The sequence below is a fragment of the Mya arenaria genome, chromosome 11 (genome assembly GCF_026914265.1).
Source record: "Mya arenaria isolate MELC-2E11 chromosome 11, ASM2691426v1".
NCBI lineage: Eukaryota > Metazoa > Mollusca > Bivalvia > Myida > Myidae > Mya > Mya arenaria.
Window position 1 is genome coordinate 10,944,550 of NC_069132.1, and position 23,308 is coordinate 10,967,857.

At 35.7% G+C, this 23,308-nt stretch overlaps 2 protein-coding genes across 8 annotated transcripts; one reads left to right on the plus strand and one right to left on the minus strand.

Moving 5' to 3' along the window:
- The first annotated feature begins 1,552 nt into the window (after positions 1 to 1,552).
- LOC128208068 (probable inactive tRNA-specific adenosine deaminase-like protein 3) lies at positions 1,553 to 12,961 on the plus strand. Of its 4 annotated transcripts, XM_052911387.1 has the most exons (10): positions 1,562 to 1,696; positions 3,319 to 3,335; positions 5,676 to 5,823; positions 6,554 to 6,608; positions 6,814 to 6,878; positions 7,118 to 7,313; positions 7,568 to 7,679; positions 8,651 to 8,807; positions 12,155 to 12,284; positions 12,481 to 12,961. In XM_052911387.1, exons 3-10 carry the CDS (start codon positions 5,706 to 5,708, stop codon positions 12,662 to 12,664), a joined length of 1,017 nt encoding a protein of 338 aa, XP_052767347.1. In that variant the 5' UTR covers positions 1,562 to 1,696; positions 3,319 to 3,335; positions 5,676 to 5,705; the 3' UTR covers positions 12,665 to 12,961. The 4 variants fall into 4 exon arrangements, with proteins under 4 accessions (XP_052767346.1, XP_052767347.1, XP_052767348.1 ...); XM_052911386.1 differs by lacking the exon at positions 3,319 to 3,335 and having other exon boundaries at positions 1,553 to 1,696; XM_052911388.1 differs by lacking the exon at positions 3,319 to 3,335 and having other exon boundaries at positions 1,587 to 1,606.
- Positions 12,915 to 22,805, minus strand: LOC128208069 (centriolar and ciliogenesis-associated protein HYLS1-like). 4 transcript variants are annotated; one of them, XM_052911391.1, is made up of 10 exons: positions 22,715 to 22,805; positions 22,248 to 22,360; positions 17,970 to 18,059; positions 17,279 to 17,367; positions 16,220 to 16,413; positions 15,678 to 15,733; positions 15,437 to 15,534; positions 15,078 to 15,120; positions 14,404 to 14,585; positions 12,915 to 13,747 (listed from the first exon to the last, which is right to left on the minus strand). In XM_052911391.1, the coding sequence occupies exons 2-10, from the start codon at positions 22,348 to 22,350 to the stop codon at positions 13,613 to 13,615; spliced, it is 990 nt and encodes a 329-aa protein (XP_052767351.1). In that variant the 5' UTR covers positions 22,351 to 22,360; positions 22,715 to 22,805; the 3' UTR covers positions 12,915 to 13,612. The 4 variants fall into 4 exon arrangements, with proteins under 4 accessions (XP_052767351.1, XP_052767354.1, XP_052767352.1 ...); XM_052911394.1 differs by lacking the exon at positions 22,715 to 22,805 and adding an exon at positions 22,600 to 22,618; XM_052911392.1 differs by lacking the exon at positions 22,715 to 22,805 and adding an exon at positions 22,542 to 22,611.
- Between the last annotated feature and the right edge of the window lie 503 nt (positions 22,806 to 23,308).

Consider the following 23,308-nt stretch of genomic DNA (forward strand, 5'->3'; position numbering starts at 1 on the left):
CACCTATCGGAATCTGGATTTCACCTCGATTTCCGATCTATTTTTGGAAAAAAAATGAAAAATTGCTCTAACTTCTTTATTTTTTGACCAATTTCAATAAAATTTGAAATATAAACCCTTCATGAGGCACTTTCTAATATGTATACAAAAAAAATAAATTATTAATTAATATAACTGAGTTCTGAGTGGATTTCACGTTTTGAGTGGATTTCACGTGAAATCCACTGGATTCCTGTATCACCCCGCACCCGTTACAAAACACTATTAGTGATAGGCAACCTTCAATTTCCAACGCAGTGAGCTCCCTTTATAAATGACAACGATTTTACAAAATGTGTTCATAGTATATATAAATGCCATAATGACATATGTTTGCATTATCTTTAAATGATGGTGAATATAAAACATCGTAAAAGTGTGTATGTAGTTGGGGTAGTAAGGACAAGAACAAACCAAAGTTGCGGGAAAATTGGGTACTATTTAAAAAAAAAAAATACACGTTCGTTTTTTATTAACATATCTTGAATCATTAAAATATGCATACACATGAAGCACATCCGATTGTGATCTAATATCATATGATACTAATGTCTAAGCCACTAAAAAAACACTACTGTAGCGGATCCAGGCGATGGGGTGCTTCCGTCGTCAAGTCCGCGCATAAAATTTGTTTGTACTCGGGTGACTAACTACATCTCTCTCTTTACTGTAACAGTATACTATAATACAAGTTATTTGCGAGAAATGAAATCAAAATATTTATAAATAACACTTCATACGAATGATGGTATTATTTCGAAATATCAATTCATATTTCGTAATAAATTGTTTTTATTTCTTTATTTCGGTTTCAATGACAATCTAATATTTAGTAAATGTTAATTACTACGTTGTTTACCTCAACTTTGGGTAAAATTTTGTTATTATGAATTATTATCTTATTTCACATACTATGTTGATAAAATATCATAGAATAAGAATGTCAGTAAATTATTAATTCAACGTCAATTTAATAGAACATTTTACTGTCTAAATCATATCAAATGAGTCAAAAGAGACAATCGAAAATAAATAAAATTACTTCTTAGAATTATCGTTTGGAAAAAGAGATCGTACGATACGTGCAATATAATGTTCATTCCATGAAATAACACATATGGCATTATTAAAAAATATCAAAAATAAATGCATCGAATTAAGTTTTTAAACGTAAATATGAAGATCGTTACCTGACGGACATTTTACTGGCAACATATTTTGGCATCAGCATTTATAATTTAAAGTTCATGTGATATATTACTGAAAACTATGAACTCGAAAAAAAAATCAGGTTTTGTTACAAAACCCTTACATACTGTAGCCTACATTTAATATGTTTATACAGGAATTCAATGTTAATAAAGATCAAGATTGTTTTTAAACACCACGTTTATTTACAACCTTCGATTGGTCAAATATGTATGTCAAAAACCATTGTATTCATCTACGACGAAAACACATCAGAACCAAAATCTCACGATGAGGCCCAACTGAGATGTTGAGTTATGGCTTCTTAGCACACTGTTGACTGCTGCAAATATGGCTGCGCCCGTGTATAACAATCGACGTTTGTGTATTTTTAGTAATTTGTGAATATGAGACGATGCTTTTAATTCTTAATCATGCATATTAAATAACCATGCATTGGATAAATAAGGTATCTACTCTTTAATGCTATGAAAACTTTGAGTTGTGTTCAAAACCAAGTTGCAAAGTATTTTCTCAATTTAGGATATTCTCTGAGAAATGGAAACATTTTATTCGGTAGTAGTTAGCTAATCAAAGTCAGAAAAAAAGAAAAGAAAGCGACATATACAGCTATGAAAGCCTTAACTAGGTGGTAGTAGGCTTGCCAGTGAGTGTCAATCTGAATAGGTGTTTAATTCTTAAATTTGTTAATTATACATGTATACACTTCGACGAATTTCTAATTGACCACCATGTAAAAAATAATGCTATTCGTCATTTTTAATCAATAAATCTAATGTTTGGTTATTTTTGTATTAAACACACCAATCTATCGATTTACTCAAAGAAAACATGTAATGATGTACAAAGTCATCCATGCGGAACGGTAGGTGCGAAAATAGCCTATGGGCTCATGTTTCTCGTGCACGGCAGTTGAATATGGTGGGAATGAATTCTTCAGGGATTGTCTTTTATGAAAAACATTAAATATGACGAGAATGAGCATTGCAGAACGCGCGCAAGCCATCGGAATGATTCGTGCCATCACCCCCATCAGACGGTATATTACGCGTTGTTATAAAAGTTGCAATATGTGTTATTATTTGTTATAAATAGCAAAATATTGACAGAAACATGTTTGTTTATATCAATCTTGACGTGATTCTTATTGACGTAAAAACATTCGTAAACAATTCCTAGGGTTGAAACTGATTGGATAGAAAATCCCAATTGTACCCATTCAAGGAAACATGAACGCGATGAGTTATCAAAATGACGTCATTTGGCCGTTTCTTCTACCTCATATCCGTGCCAATCGCGGTATGATGTAGGTACAGAAAAACGCACCGTCTCACGCGGCTAGAAGCACACAAGTTATGCTTGTAGCAAACTATGTGCAGATACTCCAATGGCCTGCAAAAAGTCCGGATTTAAATCCGATTGAGCATGTGTGGGACCTTTTGGAAGCGCAAGGTGCTTGCCCAGCCGCTGCAACCAAATTTCAGGGTGCTCACGGGTGTTATTCATCAGATTTGGGCAGCCATTCCACAACCGTATATTCACAGATACATTATATCAATGAGGACAAGGTGCCTCGCTGTAATTGCCGCAGCAGGTGGAAATACAAAGTATTAAAACAAAATCAAATACGACGTGATTTGATCTTGCAGTGTTTGTTTTAAGGGTGTCAATGTTAACCCTCTCTGTTAAGTTTGTTCCTGTGATCATATTTCAATGAAGATTGTTTTATGTATAAAGGAATAAATTGTATTAACCTTACATTTGGTTATAAGTATTTTTCTCCGAATATTTTTCCTAAAATATAAAAACTAAGTGGTTAATTAGAAATTTGTCGTAGTGTATATGAACTTCGAATACCATTACAGTACATGTGGATTGAAATTAAGCCCTGTCAATGGCTTCAGGCCTTTGATAATGTTGTGACAGTGAAGCTACTGCATACATTAATATGAACATGATTCTAATATTCATGAGTTTTATTTGGAATACACTTATAATATTCATAAAAATGTTTTTACTTTTTCATTTGATGAGATAGAAACTGAGGAAATCTTTTCCTTTTTATTACAGGTGCAGTAAACAGAAAGGTTAACAATGACTTGTTATTAGCTCCACTGGCCGAAGGCCATGGAGCTTATGTCGTCACAGATTGTCCGTCGTGAGTGCGTGCGTGCGTGCGTGCGTGCGTAAACTTTTACTTTAAACGACATCTCCTCTGAAACTGATAAGCGGATTTTGACAAAACTTCACAGGAATGTTCCTTTGGTGGTCCTTTACCAAAATTGCTCAAATGGTTCCGGTCCATTGCACAATATGGCCGCCAGAGCTAAAAATAGCAAAATCTTTAAACGACATCTCCTCTGAAACGGTTCGGCAGATTTTGATGAAACTTGACAGTAATGTTCCTTGGGTGGTCCTTTATTAAAATTGCTCAAATGGTTCTGGTCCATTGCACAATATGGCCGCCACAGCTAAAAATAGCAAAATCTTTAAACGACATCTCCTCTGAAACGGATAGGCAGATTTTGATGAAACTTGACAGAATTGTTCCTTGGGTGGTCCTTAACCAAAATTGCTCAAATGGTTCCGGTCCGCTGCACAACATGGCTGGCAGGGCAAAAAAATAGAAAAACCTTTAAAGAACATCTTCTCAGAAACCGATGATCAGATTTTGATGAAACATAACAGAAATGTTCTTTGGATGGTCCTTTACCAAAATTGCTCAAATGGTTCCGGTCCATTGCACAATATGGCCGCCAGAGCTAAAAATAGCAAAATCTTTAAACGACATCTCCTCTGAAACGGTTAGGCAGATTTTGATGAAACTTGACAGTAATGTTCCTTGGGTGGTCCTTTATTAAAATTGCTCAAATGGTTCTGGTCCATTGCACAATATGGCCGCCACAGCTAAAAATAGCAAAATCTTTAAACGACATCTCCTCTGAAACGGATAGGCAGATTTTGATGAAACTTGACAGAATTGTTCCTTGGGTGGTCCTTAACCAAAATTGCTCAAATGGTTCCGGTCCGCTGCACAATATGGCCGCCACAGCTAAAAATAGCAAAATCTTTAAACGACATCTCCTCTGAAACGGATAGGCAGATTTTGATGAAACTTGACAGAATTGTTCCTTGGGTGGTCCTTAACCAAAATTGCTCAAATGGTTCCGGTCCGCTGCACAACATGGCTGGCAGGGCAAAAAAATAGAAAAACCTTTAAAGAACATCTTCTCAGAAACCGATGATCAGATTTTGATGAAACATAACAGAAATGTTCTTTGGATGGTCCTTTACCAAAATTGCTCAAATGGTTCCGGTCCATTGCACAATATGGCCGCCAGAGCTAAAAATAGCAAAATCTTTAAACGACATCTCCTCTGAAACGGTTAGGCAGATTTTGATGAAACTTGACAGTAATGTTCCTTGGGTGGTCCTTTATTAAAATTGCTCAAATGGTTCTGGTCCATTGCACAATATGGCCGCCACAGCTAAAAATAGCAAAATCTTTAAACGACATCTCCTCTGAAACGGATAGGCAGATTTTGATGAAACTTGACAGAATTGTTCCTTGGGTGGTCCTTAACCAAAATTGCTCAAATGGTTCCGGTCCGCTGCACAACATGGCTGCCAGGGCAAAAAAATAGAAAAACCTTTAAAAAACATCTTCTCAGAAACCGATGATCAGATTTTGATGAAACTTAACAGAAATGTTCCTTGGATGGTCATTAACCAAAATTTGTTAAATGGTTCCAGTCCACTGCACACCATGGCTGCCAGAGCTAAAAAATAAAAAAACTTTATACGACTTGTCGTCGAAACCGATGACCTTTTTTCGATAAAACTTGACAGAAATGTTTGTTTGGTGCTCCTTTACTCAAATTGCCCAAATCATTTCGGTCCACTGCACAACATGGCAGCCAGAGCTATTAAAGTAAAAAAATTTTTTAAATAACTTCTCCTCAAAAATTGATGATTGTATTTCTATGAAACTTGACGAAAATGTTCGTTAGGTGGTCTTTGCTTGAACCTTTTGGCCAGTGGAGCACAGGCACTGATGTGCCTCTTGTTTTCACAATGAAATTGAATCTATTATAATAATTATACTGAGAAGAAATCGTTTTTTACTGACTCCTGTCATTAATCAGTGTCTATTTCAACCACTAAAATTTATGTGTATTAGCTTCATCAAATAAATACTTGTAGCTTCTTCTGATCTCCAAAGGGATGCTGATGTTACTGTATTAGTATATAATATATGCATTTTGAAGGAATTAAAACATCAAAGTTTCACAACTCGTTCACCTCACGTTCTCAATACAGTGAAAAAAAAAAGTATTACTAACAATTGCATTTGAGGATGAACAGTCATGAATCAGAATGTTTTGGAACTATTCCATCCATTAATAGCCTGATCTGTTTTTTAACAGTATTATCCAGCATGTGAATGACCTTCAGACATGGAGGCTAACAGAATGAAACGGTTTAAAACAGATTTTATTGAGGGAACTTTATCAGAGTTAATGGACAACATCCAGCCAGTGCTTGAAGAAAAGTACTTATCACCTGTCAGAACAGGTATGTAGTATGAGTACAATGATCTGCATTAACCTGATTTACTGATTTCATTTTCAGTTTATTAAATATATAAAAATGTTGCCTCGTATCAGTGACACACATAATTATACTGTACTAAATATGTCTGACTCATGTCAGACTCTTATTTTCTGTACATGATATGTATTTTTTCATGTTTGTTAAATCCATGGTCAAAAACACATTATATTTCACAATTTCTTAAAACTGCCACATAAAAATATATTTTCACTTGAAATGTATGTTTCTACATTTGTTAACAGATATTTTACTGTATATTGTCATATACTAGTCATAGTTTTTGTGATGGTAAGGAATAAAAAAATGGTAAATAACCTAGATTTATTGCAAAGTTCATTTTAGCTTAAATGCTTACTAAGAAACTGACACCTCTTAGTGGTGTACATATTTTTTGTCCAGTGAGAAGGCAGTATACTTCAAATTTGCCAATACATTTATTTCAGTATATCACTATATCAGCAGTCAGCCATAACTGATATAAATCAGGTGACTGATATCTATATAAACAGACTGTTGTTTGTCCACTTAAAGGTTGTAAGTATGTCTTTACAGAAAATAAATGGTTATGTGACTGTGTCGCATCTAACAAAATAATTTTGTACATACATGTACTAACAACCTTTAACCATTACTTAGTAGCTGGCAGCTATTGTTTTTGTTTAACTTAATATTTTCTGTATATTTTCTCCAGTGAACTTTTTTGTGGGTCTGGTAAAGGAAAAGAAGAAAATTTCAGAAGTATTGAGGTAAACCCACTACGTATGGCACACCTTTCATAAAAAAATACTTTCTACATTATTTTGATGTTGACATGAAAAGTTTAAACCATCTGATATAAGTGTATTAACAATAAACTGTATTCACCCACTTTCAATAGACATTTCTCTCACGCCCTTAATTCATTTGATATTATTCATTTTATTTATTACCGGTATGTATATATGCTTTCAGGTTTCTTTCTGAAACATATCCACTGGAGAAATTTCCACATATAAAGAGAATCAAGTCATCTAAAGGTTGTGCCAATAGGTTCATTATTATTTCTTATTGTCAAAAATATACAGTTATACATTGGTTATAACTGATTTAAATAAAACAAAAAATCTGTAAACCAAGATGTATGCAATAGTTGTACTAAATATTCTCAGCTTTTTATTAAGAAACAGTTTTAATTTTTGTTGACAGTGAATGCATGTGTCATGTGCTTCATAATTAAAAATAAAAAAAAATAAAAATCTTTTAAAAATATCATCAGAGAGTTCCAGTGTTCACGTCCTTCTGTGTGAGACCTCAGTGATTGACAGAGCCCACCTGGAGGAGACCCTGGCCCCAGTCTCCGCCCACCTGGGGCCTGTGGGTGCATTGAAGGTTCCTGTCACTGCCCCTCTCACACGCTCGCAGTTCCAGGACTGTGTGGCTCTATGGCCAGTCAATTTCCATGAAAACAAATTGTAAGTAGATGAAGCTTTCATTGAATAAATTCAATAAGTGATTTCTGTGTAATGTTGTGGGTTTATTATTATCAACTATAACTTGATTATGTGCAAAATAGGCAGGCTAAATAATCATGCATTTTTATGAATAAAAAAAAATATGTAAAGAAAATTAAGAATGACCTGATAGTTATTTAAGATTTGTTATTAAGTTTCAAGCTTGGGTCTCTAGATATAATTTATGTACATGTGAGTGTTTCCAACTTTTGTAGGATTACCAAGCTACTAAATGGCACCTTCTTTACCAAGTCAGAACTGAATACTATCAGCAATTACATGAAGGAGGCAATAAAAATGGCGAAAATGGCAAAAATTAGTAATCAGGTAGTACTTGTAATTGTTTTTGTACAGAAGTTATATTTATGCCCCCTTTTGAAAAAAGTGGGGTATATTGTTTTGCACATGTCGGTCGGTCGGTCGGTCTGTCTGTCGGTCGGTCGGAATACCAAATGGTTTCCGATCAATAACTTGAGAACGCTTTGACCGAGGGACCTCATACTTGGTAGGTGTATTGGTCATCACCAGCAGATGAACCCTATTGATTTTGAGGTCAGTGGGTCAAAGGTCAAGGTCAGTGTGACCTTTACATGAAAAACGGTTTCCGATCAATAACTTGAGAACGCTTTGACCCAGGAACCTCATACTTGGTAGGTGTATTGGTCATGACCAGCAGATGAACCCTATTGATTTTGAGGTCAGTGGGTCAAAGGTCAAGGTCAGTGTGACCTTAACATGAAAAACGGTTTCCGATCAATAACTTGAGAACGCTTTGACCCAGGGACCTCATACTAGGTAGGCTTATTGGTCATGACCAGCAGATGAACCCTATTGATTTTGAGGTCAGTGGGTCAAAGGTCAAGGTCAGTGTGACTGTAAGCTGAAAAAAGGTTTTCTGATTGTCCATATTTTATTTAAGTGTCCAAATCCTACTAACAATTTGGCTCCCAAGGGGGCATAAATGTTTCACTAACATCTCTTGTTATGATTTATAAAGGTGTCGGTATTCCTGATCCATTATTGATTACTGTTTTCCTTGTTTATCATGTTACCATATGCTGTCTGCCGTTAGATAAATATTACGGTACATTCCAGTTAATTGAAATGTAATTTAATCCTTAAAAGCAACCAAAACACAGGACTCCAATTTGAATGAATTCACTTAATTTCTTCTGAGCATTCATGGTTTATCTGAATTTGGCATTTTGTTAGTGTCAATTATTTTTGAACTTCTTATTCAGTTTTCGGGATGGCAATAAATACAGTTATTGACAAGGTACACATCTTTGCACTTCCAGTTGCCAGTGGGTGCATTGTTAGTGGATCCTGTGAGGGGACACATTGTGGCGCAGGCATATGACATGCGGGGTTGTCACCCTCTCCAGCACTGCACCATGGTGGCCGTTGACATGGTTGCCCGTAGCCAAGGTGGCGGCATGTGGGAGTATTCCCATGGTAGGGATGTTCTGCCTCAGGTTCAATGTGATCTGCCTTTAATCCAGTGTTATATGGGGTTGCGCTAAGACAAAAAAAAATCCCTGACCAAATCATGATTAGCTTGATGCTTGGTTTTGTAATTCACCTCACTTTTATGCCCACACTAATGGGGGGATATAGAGTTGCCCTTGTCTGTTTGTGCGTCCATCTACACACACACACACAAATGGATATCTATTTGGTTTTAGTTCCTTCACTCCTTATAGAAAATAATTTTGTCAGGTAGCGCTTGTTGTTGAGGGTAAGTTGGGGTTAGTAGGGCATAAGTGGGTTTATTTTAATAATGCGAGTATTGGGAAAATACCTAATGAGTTTTGTATGTGAGAACATTCACATTCATCAATACGTCTGATCGTGATTCTGTCCGATGCGAACTTGTCATTCAAAACTCCAAAACTATTAGACCTAGAATTTAGAACCTTAGGGGAATGTTGTTGAGATGAGTTAGTTGTGCACCTGGGGTTTGTTTCCCGCTGCACTTAGTAAAATCATAGTTATGGCCCTTGAATGATCAACATTGGCATTTCTGGACTTGTGTCAGTCAAAACTACTAAATTATTTCACCTAGAATCAAGAAACCTTGGCGGAATGTTATTTAGATGATGAAGTTGTTTTTTTGAGCTGCACATAGTACAACCAGAGTTTTGTCCCTTGAATTAGCAAAAAATGGCATTTTTTAGACTTGTTTAACTTGATCAAAATTATAAATCATATTAAATTGTGGAACTCATCATTTTGATATACATTTATGGAAAATGGACAAAATATAGGACCAAGTGTTTGTGTCAAATGCAGCATGTTGGGGCATCTGTGTCCTGTGGACATATTTCTAGTTTTAGTTTCACTGTCCTTGATTGTTTTTTAAAGCTGACTTTTCATGGAACGTTGTTGGTAACCCTGCATAGCATCATTGGTATCTTTATGATTTTTAGCTTGACTATTCGAAGAATAAGGAGAGCTATACTACTCACCCTGGCGGCGTTGGCGTCACACCTTGGTTAAGGTTTTGCATGTAAGCACCTTTAAGTCATTATCTCAGTAAATACATCAGTTATTGCATTGAAACTTTGGATATGTATTTCCCAACTATCTAACATAATAAATAAGGTTTTGCGTGTAAGCACACATAGGTTAATATCTTAGCAACTACTTGAGGTATTGCATTGATACTTGATACAATGGTACTCAACCATCCAACCTACTAAATTAACCAAGTGAGATAACTCTAGTTTGCATTTAATGCAAATAATTGCCCTTTATTATTCGACTTAGAAATTCTGGTTAAGGTTTTGCGTGTAAGCACACATAGGTTAATATCTCAGCAACTACTTGAGGTATTGCATTGAGACTTTATACAATGGTAGTCAACCATCCAACCTACTTAATTAACCAAGTTAGATAACTCTAGTTTGCATTTAATGCAAAATAATTGCCCTTTATAATTCGACTTAGAAATTCTGGTTAAGGTTTTGCATGTTACCACCTTTAAGTCAATATCTCAGCAAATATATCATGTATTGCATTGAAACATTAGACATGTATTCCCAGATAACACTTTTTTTGAATATAATGCAAATTATGGGCCTTTATTATTTGACTTAGAAATTCTGGTTAAGGTTTTGCATGTAAGCACACATAGGTTAATAGCTCAGCAATTACTTGATGGATTGCATTGAGACTCTATCTAATGGTACTCAACCATCCAATCTACTTAAATAACCAAGTAAGATAACTCCAGTTTGCATTAAATTAAAATAATGGCCCCTTTTTTATTCGACATAGAAAATTCTGGTTAAGGTTTTGCAATTGTAACCACTTTCAAGTCAATACCTCAGCGAATACATCATGTACTGCATTGAAACTTTACACACAGGCTCCCATCTATTTAACCTTCTTATTTAATCAAGTAAGATAACTCTATCTTTTATAATATATAATTTTTGCCCCTTTATTATGCGACTTAGAAATTCTGGTTAAGGTCTTGCATGTTAGCACACATAGGATAATATCTCAGCAACTATTTGTTGTATTGCATTGAGACTTTATACAATAGTATTCAACCACCCAACTTAATTGAAAACCCAAGTTAGATAACTGTATTTTGCAAATAATGGCCCTTTATTATTAGACTTAGAAATTCTCGTTAAATTTTGCATGGAACCACATTTATGTTAATATCTCAGCACACCATGTATTGCATTGAAATCTAATCTAACAGTGATCCATGCATGTTTCGCCAAAACTTTTCAATCCTTACATTGAAAAGCGGCGGAATAGTCGAGCGCTGTCTCTGTGACAGCTCTTGTTTAATTTTTAGCTCGACTATTCGAAGAATAAGGAGAGCTATCTTAGTCACCCGAGCGTCGGCGTAACAACTTATGCTTAAGTTTTTGTAAATGTTTGTGTACCACCTCAAATATTGACACATGGCTTTGAAACTTTGCACACTTGTTCAACATCATGCCCCCACCCCGTACACAGGAGGAGGTACCTCTATCAAGCATTTTGACAAAATTATGCCCCTTTTTTACTTAGAATTTACGTTAAAGTTTGCGTACCACCTCAAATATTTTCAAAGTCCATTGACATCTGGCTTTGAAACTTTGCACACTTGTTCAACATCATGCCCCCAACCTGTACACAGGAGGAGGTAACTCTATCAAGCATTTTGACAAAATTATGCCCCTTTTTCAACTTAGAATTTATGTTAAAGTTTGTGTACCACCTCAAATATTTTCAAAGTCCATTGACATCTGGCTTTGAAACTTTGCACACTTGTTCAACATCATGCCCCCAACCTGTACACAGGAGGAGGTAACTCTATCAAGCATTTTGACAAAATTATGCCCCTTTTTCAACTAAGAATTTATGTTTAAGTTTGCGTACCACCTCAAATATTTTCAAAGTCCATTGACATCTGGCTTTGAAACTTTGCACACTTGTTCACCATCATGCCCCAACCGGTACACAGGAGGAGATAACTCTATCAATCATTTTGACAAAATTATGCCCCTTTTTCTATTTAGAATATACGTTAAAGTTTGCGTACCACCTCAAATATTTTCCATTCAATATATGTAAATATCTCAGCACATCATGTATTGCATTGAAATCTAATCTAACAGTAATCCATGCATGTTTCGCCAAAACTTTTTAATCCATACACGGAAAAGCGGCGAAATAGTCGAGCGCGCTGTCTCTGTGACAGCTCTTGTTTTTAAAACATTACTGCAATTCAAGACACAAATTGTCTGCATTCTCAAATATCTTAGGTTTTAAATACTCTTGTCTATTCCGAATTGCAGACTCTGACTTCCAGTGGACTCAATCTGATATAAGGGACAACACCAGCAGTACTGATGCTACAGACAAGACAACAGGGCCATACCTGTGTACTGGTTACCACATGTACATCACCAGGGAGCCGTGCGTCATGTGAGTTTCTAACATTTTGCTGATTTGCTTCTGATTGTAGTAATCAACTCTTCAACCCCATCCATTTATCTAATACTGCTTTGGATAAACTGATAAACATTGGTAATTGGCAGGTGACTGCAGAAGAATTTTTTGTTGTGCTATTTTGTTTATACTGGTTACTCTTTTTGCCCTATTGCAACTTTCCTCACTTCAGGTGTGCCATGGCGCTAGTCCACTCTCGTGTGGAGCGTGTGTACTATGGCAGCAGTGACCCTGAGGGGGGACTGGGCACAAGACACAAGGTGCATGTGCAGCCCGGGCTCAACCACCACTACAGTGTATTTAAAGGAGTGCTTGATGCAGAGTGTGACCAACTATATGAAGAAACTGGGACTTGAACACAACAGGATTGCTGCTTATTCAACTCTTTGATGCTCAATTTTAAATTTGATCTCAGTAGTGTTGTGCAATGTGTGCCTAAAGTCTGCTTCATTGCAGACAATACTGACCCAGTTGTATATATGCCAGCAGTTCCAGAATCTGATAGTAAATGCAACATGATGAGAGATTTACTGTGATGAAAGTTAATGAACAGGTGCATAATAAGATGTAATGCCATACTTAAGTGGGAAAGAACAATATCATTGCAACCTTACAATATTTATTTTAAAAGACAACATAAAAAAATGCAGTGTATGCTTTTAAGAATGGTTTGCCATTTCAGTGTATGAAAGATCAGATCTATAAAAAATAAAGCAAAAATAAATAAGTTATGAATCAATAAATTTACCTGTACTTGTTTATGCACTTTTCCTTAGATCAATTGGAAATGTATAACACAGTTTCCACTTGTGTTAATGAATTCAAACTATCAACAGTTTTTTACAAGGCTAATAATTATGTTCTTAAAATTTTGCCATAAAGTATAACATCATACCATACATGTACATTTAAATTGCTGCCTTTAATTAAATGTTACAAAATGAGTAACAATACTCAAAATTTAAAACACAATGTACAAAGAACAATAAATAAATAAAGATCTGTTTTGCAATATGATTTTAACAGTACATGTATTTGACATACCAAGTATTATATACATTAGCATGGTAATGGTACATATCTTCAAAGGTATATTAATTATTTACAACTTCAGGGGTCATTTCTTGTATCACAGTCACATATTGAATGAATTTTTCAGACAGGTCCTAGCACTACTGACATATAATGTAGAAACACATCTATTGGCTAGGTCCCTTAAATGGTCCATATGGAGCAAAACGTTTATTTTTGTTTTGGTCATAAACGCTCGTCCTACACAGAGGATGTCAACCCCATGTTGAGTGTCAGTATTCCGCGTAGAAGCCGTGATGTGGTAACTGGCCTTGAGCCATGTCTGTCCTGATTTGCCAGCGTAGACTCTGTCGCTTCTTGTCTGAGGGAACCGTATACTTGTTGGGGACAAACACTCGGTGTGGCTTCTGAAATACAAATAAGTATCAAAGAATTAAGACAATGTATTGCAGACAGAATGATTTAGACAATGAATGGCAGACGGAATGATTAAGACAATGAATGGCAGACAGAATCATGTTGGAATGAGTTGATTCACTGTAATGAATCTGTAGACAGTAGTATAGGTTCTCTTGTAAATTGTAAAAGACTCGTGTTTGTCAATTGACTATAAAAGCAGTAATGTTAAAAAAAATGCACAATAAGTATAAAACATTCCAAGGTTTTATCATAGCCTTGGTGTCGTCTTAAGCGTCAAAGTACAAAAACTTGAACCTAATATATTCAATGATACTTCATGGTTGCCAGAAACAATATGCACATGTATAGCAAGGTCAATAAGTATGGCTATAAGCCTATAATAATGGTCAAGTTATACCTGTGCGAAGGAAGGAACATCAACAGACAAGCAATGGCATTCAGCTATATTATTCACTAAGCAACACTTTTGCAATATATTTTTTATTTGACTTAGTAAATTAATTTATTGTATAGTGCACCTTTATATAGCTTTGTTTTATATGTTTTTCGCTATACCTCATGAAATTAATTTTAATAATATGATCATGGTTCTATCATCAAATGTTTAGTTAATTCTGTATTCTACACAAGACAACAGTCATACCTTCTCATAGACCACATCCTGTGCCAGCATCTGTTCGCGGACATTCCAGCGCAGGTTTTTGTGATTCTTCTCCCCAGGAGCTCTCTGTGCGCTCCAGCTTTGACGGAACTGCTGATATCGTGCTACTGGGTCAGTTTTCTTTATATTCCTGGTGTGCGGGTGCTCAGGTTTTCTCAAGATGACTGTAAATTACACATTATTGTGTAACACATTTACACTGGTTATGTATAATGATGAGTTCTGTTTGGCATTTCTTTTACAAGACCCATTCATTGTACACCAGAGCGATGAAACTATGCGTTAGATTTATCATTGTTAACCCTCTGATGAATGAGATCGCCTAAATGTGAATGGGAAACATTATAGTTATACACTTGATAGATGCACAAAAGAAAGGTGTTAATTTTAATGCATTATTATGTTTAACTTATTTGACTTGAATGATCAAAACAAAACAAAAAATCATATGATTTGTGTACAGATAAGAAAATATTAGCCTTTATAAATGGAAATTCAATAAGTAGCTACTAGGCCACAAAGTCTCAAGTTTTAAAGGCGCCAATGTATTGCTTATATGTTTAATCCTTACACAAATCATATGCTTTTTGTGACATGTGTATTTGTTAATCTGAAAGAGGATATACATAGTAAATCAAAATAAATGTAGGCAATACCTGAGGATGGTCTGGGGTCGTCTGGTGACAGTCTGTAGGGAGGCTGAAATAAAAACAACAATTAAATGCTAATTAATACTTATATTACCTGTAAGTCAAGTTTCTATAAATCTTTGAAGGCCAAATGTAGGCATATAGTCATAAATTCAGACTGCTAACACATCACCCTGTACATAATTTCATGGACAATATATAATATGATATAAAAATAACTTTGCTGTGCAAAAAAGATGATTAATATTGATTTCTATATTTCATATCAATTTTTATTATGAATCTGTCAATCAAACCCCTTAAAATTGTTGACTCCTGTCAACTGACATTTCATAAGGTCAGCTCTTTTCAACCCCATGCATTACCTCTGATCTTGATGACTGTGGTCTTCTTTTGCTGAAGAAATCTACTCTGTCAATAATACCCAACTCCCGTAGTCGCTCATTTATATCCTGGATACTCCCTGAAATACATACAGTATGTTTTACAATGACTCTCAAGTAAATAAGCTGCTTTTAATACCAGTATCAGATTGACGAATTGACACAAGATTAGATATATGCTATTGAATATATCTTTTTGATATCAATAAAAAGTAAAACTTACCAAAATCACTTTCTGTCATTGACTCGTCAACATGCTTTGATCCATCTTTATCTTTCCTAAAAACAAAATATTCAAATAATAGTACATGTATATGAGTAACTTGCATGTTTTAAAACAAGATCAACGTGATTTTCATAGATAACAGTAGTTGATAAATTTCAGTTCATTATGAATTATAGCAAAGGTGTCTCAGATCAAATGCTCTTCTGTTGTTTTTCAGGTTAAAAGGGACATAACTCAACATTTATTCAAGCCAAAGTTAGGGACCATGCTGTACATGTCAGAGCATTTTGTCTCTGGCAACAAATGAATTAAGTTTCATTTGAATATCATGACTGTTTTTTATAGTTATGACAAAGACTCAAGGCTATGACAATATACCAACTGTTTTTCTTTAAAAATGGACACACCTGACAACTGATGTTTTATAAGATACATTTTAGTATTTTTTCTGGCAATTCAATACTTCAGTCATGTAAAAATTCATGAAATGTGTAAGATCATTCAACAGGTTCAACCCAAAATTAACATCTGAAGCATACCTGAGTACTTTTCTTTTCACCATTCTCCTCTCAGAGTCTGTCTCTGACACATCGTCTCTTAGGGAATACTGTGAGAGGTCAGCCTCGGGTTCATACATGCTAAACTTGGCATCGGGCTTCCGGGGGATGTGGTGGACATCCTTGGGGGACTCAGGACGACCCTGGTTCTCCTTTCCTGTTCGCCATTGGCAGTACTGTACAACGATAGTATTTATATGTTAAACTGGAATATTAGTATATTTTAATAGCTGAACATGATTATGCTGACCCTTAAAATTTCTTTTAAGCTTGTGTCTTAATACTTGTATAACAAATGTAATGCCAACACAAGTATCTCGTATAATAAATCAATACTACTGTAAGTGTGGCCATAACCTTTGAGGTAGGGGCCTTGGTCTTGCATGTGACATGTCATCTTAATGTACACAACACATGTGCCAAGTAATTTTAAAATCCTTCTGCATAACAAATTTACAGACCAGACAAGACCAACTATACTCTTATGTGCATATATGCAGCATTCCATAATGAGTATCTGTAAGTGAGACCTTGTATTTGATGAAGGGTTGTGAGTCTTGCATGCGAGACGTTGTCTTTATGTACCAAATACCAAGTTACAGCCAGGACACTATCAACTATTCTGTTTATGCATAAAAGCAGCATTCCATAATGGTAACCTGTGTGACCTTGACCTTTGCAGTCATCGAAGTTAGAGTTTTGGGTGAACAAGCCCGAATTATTATACTATGACTTGGCATCAAATTTTTTAACAAGCCCTGCTACATAAAATTCAGAATTTGAGCAAGCCCGGATAGCATTTTACCAGTGCAGGGCTTGCGGGCTTGTGTTAATTTCGACCACTGCCTTTGAGGTAGTGACGTGGGTCTTGCACGCAACATGATTTCTTGATATACTGAACACATGTCATGTGATTAGCTTTTTTTAAATCCCGCCCTTGCATGAAAAAGTTACAGCCTGAACACGAAAAACCAGATGGACGGATTTTAATATGCTCTCTTTCAGTAGCATAAAATGTGAATTAATATTGTCTAAGCCAACCTGTCTTCTATCAGCAGCAAGGTCTGGCACCTGTCTTTCCAATGGACTTTCCTCCAGTGGTGATCTTGTTTTTCCTTCAATTCTTACTCCTGCAATGAAATATTTTTTTAATTTTCATAAAGTCAAAATATAACTAGAATTTTTTTTATGATAATTGATCTGTTTTTAGGCTGTAGGCAAATCAAAATCGAGCATCGTCAGATCTACTTTTTCTCATGACATGTTAATTAATGCACTGGGTTAACAAAATGGGACATACAGTGTTATTTGGTTTAAAATGGTACAAATTAAAAGACCAGTTTATTTAAATATGTACAAAAGGTTACAACTTTAATGTGAATTTAAAAGAAAGCCAAAGAAACTTAAATAAATCTTGGTGAGCAACCAAAAGGGATGATAATTTTAGATAATTTCAGATAATTTCACAGAAAATGGAAATATTTTTACTTAAAGAACCTGCCATACTATGGTATACCTACAACAAATAGTCAAAATATCCTCAGCTAATATCAGGTTTCATTCAGTTAACTTTACACTAGCAATAAGCTTGCGAGATGAAAGCAATGTACATATATCCCTGTACATAGGTTTATCAGGTACTGTTACAGTTATAAAACTAGCTAATTGTATTTAATTGTATCTTGTTAACTAGTTGCCTATCCGGATTTATGCATGCCATGCTTGACCGTACCATTGATGGATGTATCTGTGGGCACATGAGATGAAAGACTGGTGTTCTGTGAACTTTTGCTTCTCTCATGGGAAATTAACCTTCCAAGATCTGAAACAAATAAAAGCATCCAGTATAACAGGCAAACTTTTGTGGCTATATTATACAAGACACGTTAAGATCATCTGACTGTTTATTCAAATAATTATTTCACATAATTAAGTGACTGTAACTAAGGGCCCCCAATAATGCCAGTTATAAATTGGATTACAGAACAAATACCAATTGCAGTACTCTGAAAATTGAACAACTGTGGAAATTCTTATAAAGTCAGGTTTCTTACACCAACTTAAACTTTGAATAGCTTCTGATATCATAGCTAGAAATGTGTCCATAGGACACGGATGCCTCACATGCCGCTTATGTCACAAAAGGAAGGGCCATTATATATTTTGTCCAATCTCCATAGATGTGCATCAAAATTATGGATTCTACAACTTAAAATGGTAAAATCAAATACCTTCCTGCAAAATCTCATGAGTGGATGACTAATGGGCACCAGCAGGTTATGTACTTCCTCAACACACAGATATTTTAATAAATGCTAATGTCAAAATGAGACAGGGAAGTCATTTCAGTGATATTTTTCATGAGCATAGTGTAATCATTTATTCGCAAAGTGATGGATTATATGAACAGGTTTTGATAATTGATGTGCCATCGTGAAGAAAAATGCTTCATTAGTAGATATCGGTATGTTGTTAGCAAATTAGTTTTTGTGTCAAATGATTATTTTGTGGATGGGATTATGAACAATGACTTAGAACATGTTCACAACACACTGTCATTTATTGTCAATAATAACATTTATTTTTCAAAAATCAAGCCAGTGTGACAAAAACTCTATGCAAAGCCAGTTTATTCGATGAAAGTAACTTAAACATGCTTTATAGGTGTGAACACTCATGGTACCAGGACTTAATCCACACTGATGCTTCTTTTGCTTGGACATGCACAGTGTGCGATAATTCAAACCACTCTATCACATCCAGTATCTTATCAATCTCTTCGACAAACAGCTTTTCAGCCCTGTCTCATGAAAATACGCCTCTAAATCAAAAATCAGAAACTCAAAACCCACACATCAAAAGATTTGCTTCTAAACTAAAATTTCTATTGGTAAATTGCCAGTCAATTGTTAAGAAGAAACATGAATTCCATAACCTTCTTTCAGACCAAAACCCAGATATTGTGGCCGGTACTGAGTCATGGCCTACTGCTGACCATTATTCCTCTGAAATTTTTCCTGAAAGTCTTGGGTATACAGTATTCAGACGGGATAGAAAATCAGGCAAGGGAGGTGGGGTCTTTATCCTTGTAAAAAACAACTTAATTCCATCAGTTCAACCAAATCTGAATACATACTGTGAAATCCTCTGGATCAAACTTGAAATCACAGGTAGCAAACCAATTTATATATCTAGCTTCTACAAGCCACATGAACTTGATATTGATAGTATTTATGAATTGGAAAAATCCTTATTGCTTGCTCAAAAACTTAAAGGTCAGAAGATCATACTTGGAGACTTCAACTTGTCAAAACTATCTTGGGACACAGAAAATAACCCAATTTTACAAGCAGGTTACAACCATGCTGTATATGACAAGTTCCTTGACATTTTAAGTGACTTTAATCTAACACAAATGGTTAATGAGTACACACGAGAAGGAAACATCCTAGATCTCTTACTACTCTCCAATCCGACCTTAGTACAATCAGTAAACATTATATCTGGAATCTCAGATCATGATATTGTTTCTGCTAGCATTAGTGCACGTCCGACTTCTCTTAAACAAAAACCTAGAGTATGTAGCGTTTACAGCAAAGCTAACTGGCCTGAATTCAGGAAATATTTCTCTACAGTTAAAGTTGACATCCTTCATAATCATGAACAAATATCTGTTGAGGAGCTTTGGCAGAGGTCCAAAAGTGCAATATCTACAGGGATAGCAACCTATATCCCTATCAAGCATATACGACCTAAAAGATCACTTCCCTGGATTAATAAATCCATTAGAAAGCTATTGCGTAAAGGGAACAAACTATATCAAAAAGTCAAACAAAATAAAACAAACCACCAAATATGGAAACAGTTTAAGAAATTGAAATGTACTATAAAGATTCAAATTAAGCAGTCATATGACCGATACCTAGAAAATATATTGGATATCTCAAACTGTGAAAAATTGGAACCTGGAGATCAGAGCAAATTCTCTACTAAAAAGTTGTACAATCTAATAAAGAACTCCAAGCAAGACTCACAAGTATCTTCCCCACTTATGGATAGTACATCTGGCACTTTGAAAACAGACAACACTGACAAGGCTAACATCCTCAACAAACAGTTCCAATCTGTTTTCTCTCCAGCTTCCCCATTGTCTCTAAAACAGTTATGTCTTCAAAACCTCCGTCGCCTAAACCCCCTGCAGTTTTGTAAGTACACCCCCATGAAGGACATAGTTGTTGACAAAAATGGGGTTCTAAAACTTCTCAAAAACCTTAACACTGGGAAGGCCTCTGGTCCTGACCTCCTTAAACCTGTTGTCTTAAAAGAACTAAGCCATGAAATTGCTGATGTTGTGTCAGTCTTATTCCAAAAGTCCTTGTCTTCTGGAAAAATCCCATCTGATTGGACTTCTGCATTTGTTTGCCCTCTTTTTAAGAAAGGAGACATCACTGACCCAGCAAATTACCGCCCAATTTCTTTGACCTGTATCTTATGCAAAACTCTCGAACATATAGTTGCGTCTGCCCTATCTTCTCACTTTACAGAAAACAAAATTCTTTACGACCTCCAGCATGGGTTCCAAGAACGGTGTTCTTGTGAAACGCAGCTTCTTCAATTGACAGACTTTCTTGTTAATAATCTGGCAAAAGGGAAACAGACAGATCTGATATTGCTAGACTTTTCGAAAGCTTTCGATAAAGTTAACCATCTTAAACTTCTATATACACTTCAGGAACATGGTGTTTCATCCCAGATTCTTAATTGGACTAGATCTTTTCTTATTGGTAGAAACCAAACAGTTGTCCTAGAGGGCGATCAATCTAGAGCAGTACCAGTCACTTCAGGTGTGCCCCAAGGCTCTGTCCTTGGGCCCCTCTGCTTTCTGATCTATATAAATACACTTCCCCTTACAGTACAATCCCAAATACGACTTTTTGCCAATGATACGGCAGTTTATCTTACAATAAATTCACTGTCTGACTCTCAAATGCTTCAGGAAGATCTGGCATGTATGGAACAATGGGAGAGAGATTGGGACATGGAGTTCAACCCCTCTTAATGTCAAGTACTCCACATCACCAAAAACAAAAAAGTCATTAAGCACAATTACATACTCCATGGTCAAACACTCCAATCTGTCCCCTGTGCAAAATATCTCGGCTTAGACCTTTCATCAGATATTTCATACAACTCCCACATTACAAGAATAACAGCAACAGCCAATAAGACCTTGGGCTTTCTTAAGCGTAACATTACCACAAGAAATGAATCTGTGAAAGCTATGGCTTACAAAACCCTAGTTCGCCTGCAAGTTGAATATGCATCAACAGTCTGGAGCCCCTACACACAGTCAAATAAAAATAAAATCGAAATGATCCAGCGAAGAGCCATCCGCTGGGTTAAATACAACTATTCCCCTCTTGCAAGTGTTACTGAGATGCAAAACAGCCTTGGCTGGCGGTCACTCGAATATCGCAGAAATGACATGCGGCTCATCATGTTCTTCAAAATCTTACACAACATCGTGGCCATTAACCTTCCACCCTATATCCAGAAGCCTGTCAGACTTAGCCGGCACGTTCATCCCCATAGCCTTCAGCAAATCCAAGTCCAATCCGATTATCACAAGTGGTCCTTTTACCCCCATAGCATAGTTCTTTGGAATAGCCTGCCCGTCAATGTAGCAACTCTGCCAGCAACAGAACTTGATAGGTTCAAACAGGCAGTGTCAAGCTTACAATATTAGTTTTACGTACTATCATATTTTACTTTTTAAAAAATGTTCTCACGACTAACATGTTTTAACCATGACTGGATTTTGTTTTTCTATTCCATGTCTCACAATGTTATCTTTTATTTCTTTCTTTCACTTTACTAACAGTCCGACGCGCACCTGCCAGTAATACTCGAAAGAGGGGTTCGGCAGTATTCAAAGATAGATAGAATGGTACATACAATTAATGTTAATTTATTTTTCACTACTCTGTACAGCAAAAAATCTTCAAGTAACCTTTTTTGAACTCTGCCAAACGGCTCTCTGGTACATTAGGATATCCCAGCTTGCCAAGCTCCTCACGGATCTCATCGTCTGTGAACTCTAGATTGTCATCCATCTTCAGTCCGCTGAATTAATCAATTTGTAAACAATAATAATTCAAGACAGGTCCTCGCAGACAAGAATGAACATGCCCAAAACAGCTTGCAATATAGATTACTGTATTAAATGCAGTGATGAAAGCATTATCAATACCAATTTTAGAGTAAGATTAGGCCTTTTTATACTGAATAAGTCGTCAGAGAAAACCTTTTAGAGATGTTTGTTTAGATAAAAAAATCCTGTGATGTTTGTTGTTTTTTCAAACCTGATTTGTTTATTGCCGCTTATGTGGTTGAAAAAACAATATATCTCTTTATATCTATAATAACAAGTATTAAATATAGATACTCGATTTCAGAAATCGTCAGTAGAACTTTTACCTATTAAGTTTATAATAAAGCAGATAACCCTAATTTATTTATTTTTATTTGTAAATGTTGCAGGAATCTCTTTTTTTAACGAATATAATTTTATCTTCTGTTCGCTTGAAAATAGGATAAAGGTTACAATATACTACTAATCATCCACATCATCATCATCATCATCATCATCGTCGTCGTCGTCGTCGTCGTCATCATCATCATCATCATCATCATCATCATCATCATCACCAACACCACCACCAACACCATCATCATATGTCGTCTCATGACGAATTTAATTAGAATAATAATATTTATTTTTGAATAATGTATAGATGACAGATTGACTGTGTAAACATCAACAACTAAAAAAGAAACGTAGAAATTTTACGCGGCCTACAAATGACTTTGCTTCTGTTTCCCCGACACTTTGCTGTAGCTATACTTGTATGTAGCCTTGTTGGTATGCAGGTCTGCGCAATTCGGGGAAACGACTAGACCGAGCCTGAAGTACATCATGAAAACTATCAAGCTTTAGTATTATGTTAAGGTGTTGTATGAACACACTTTCGGTGGTATTCCAAAGTTGGCTTGCTCGCTGCGCTCGCTCGT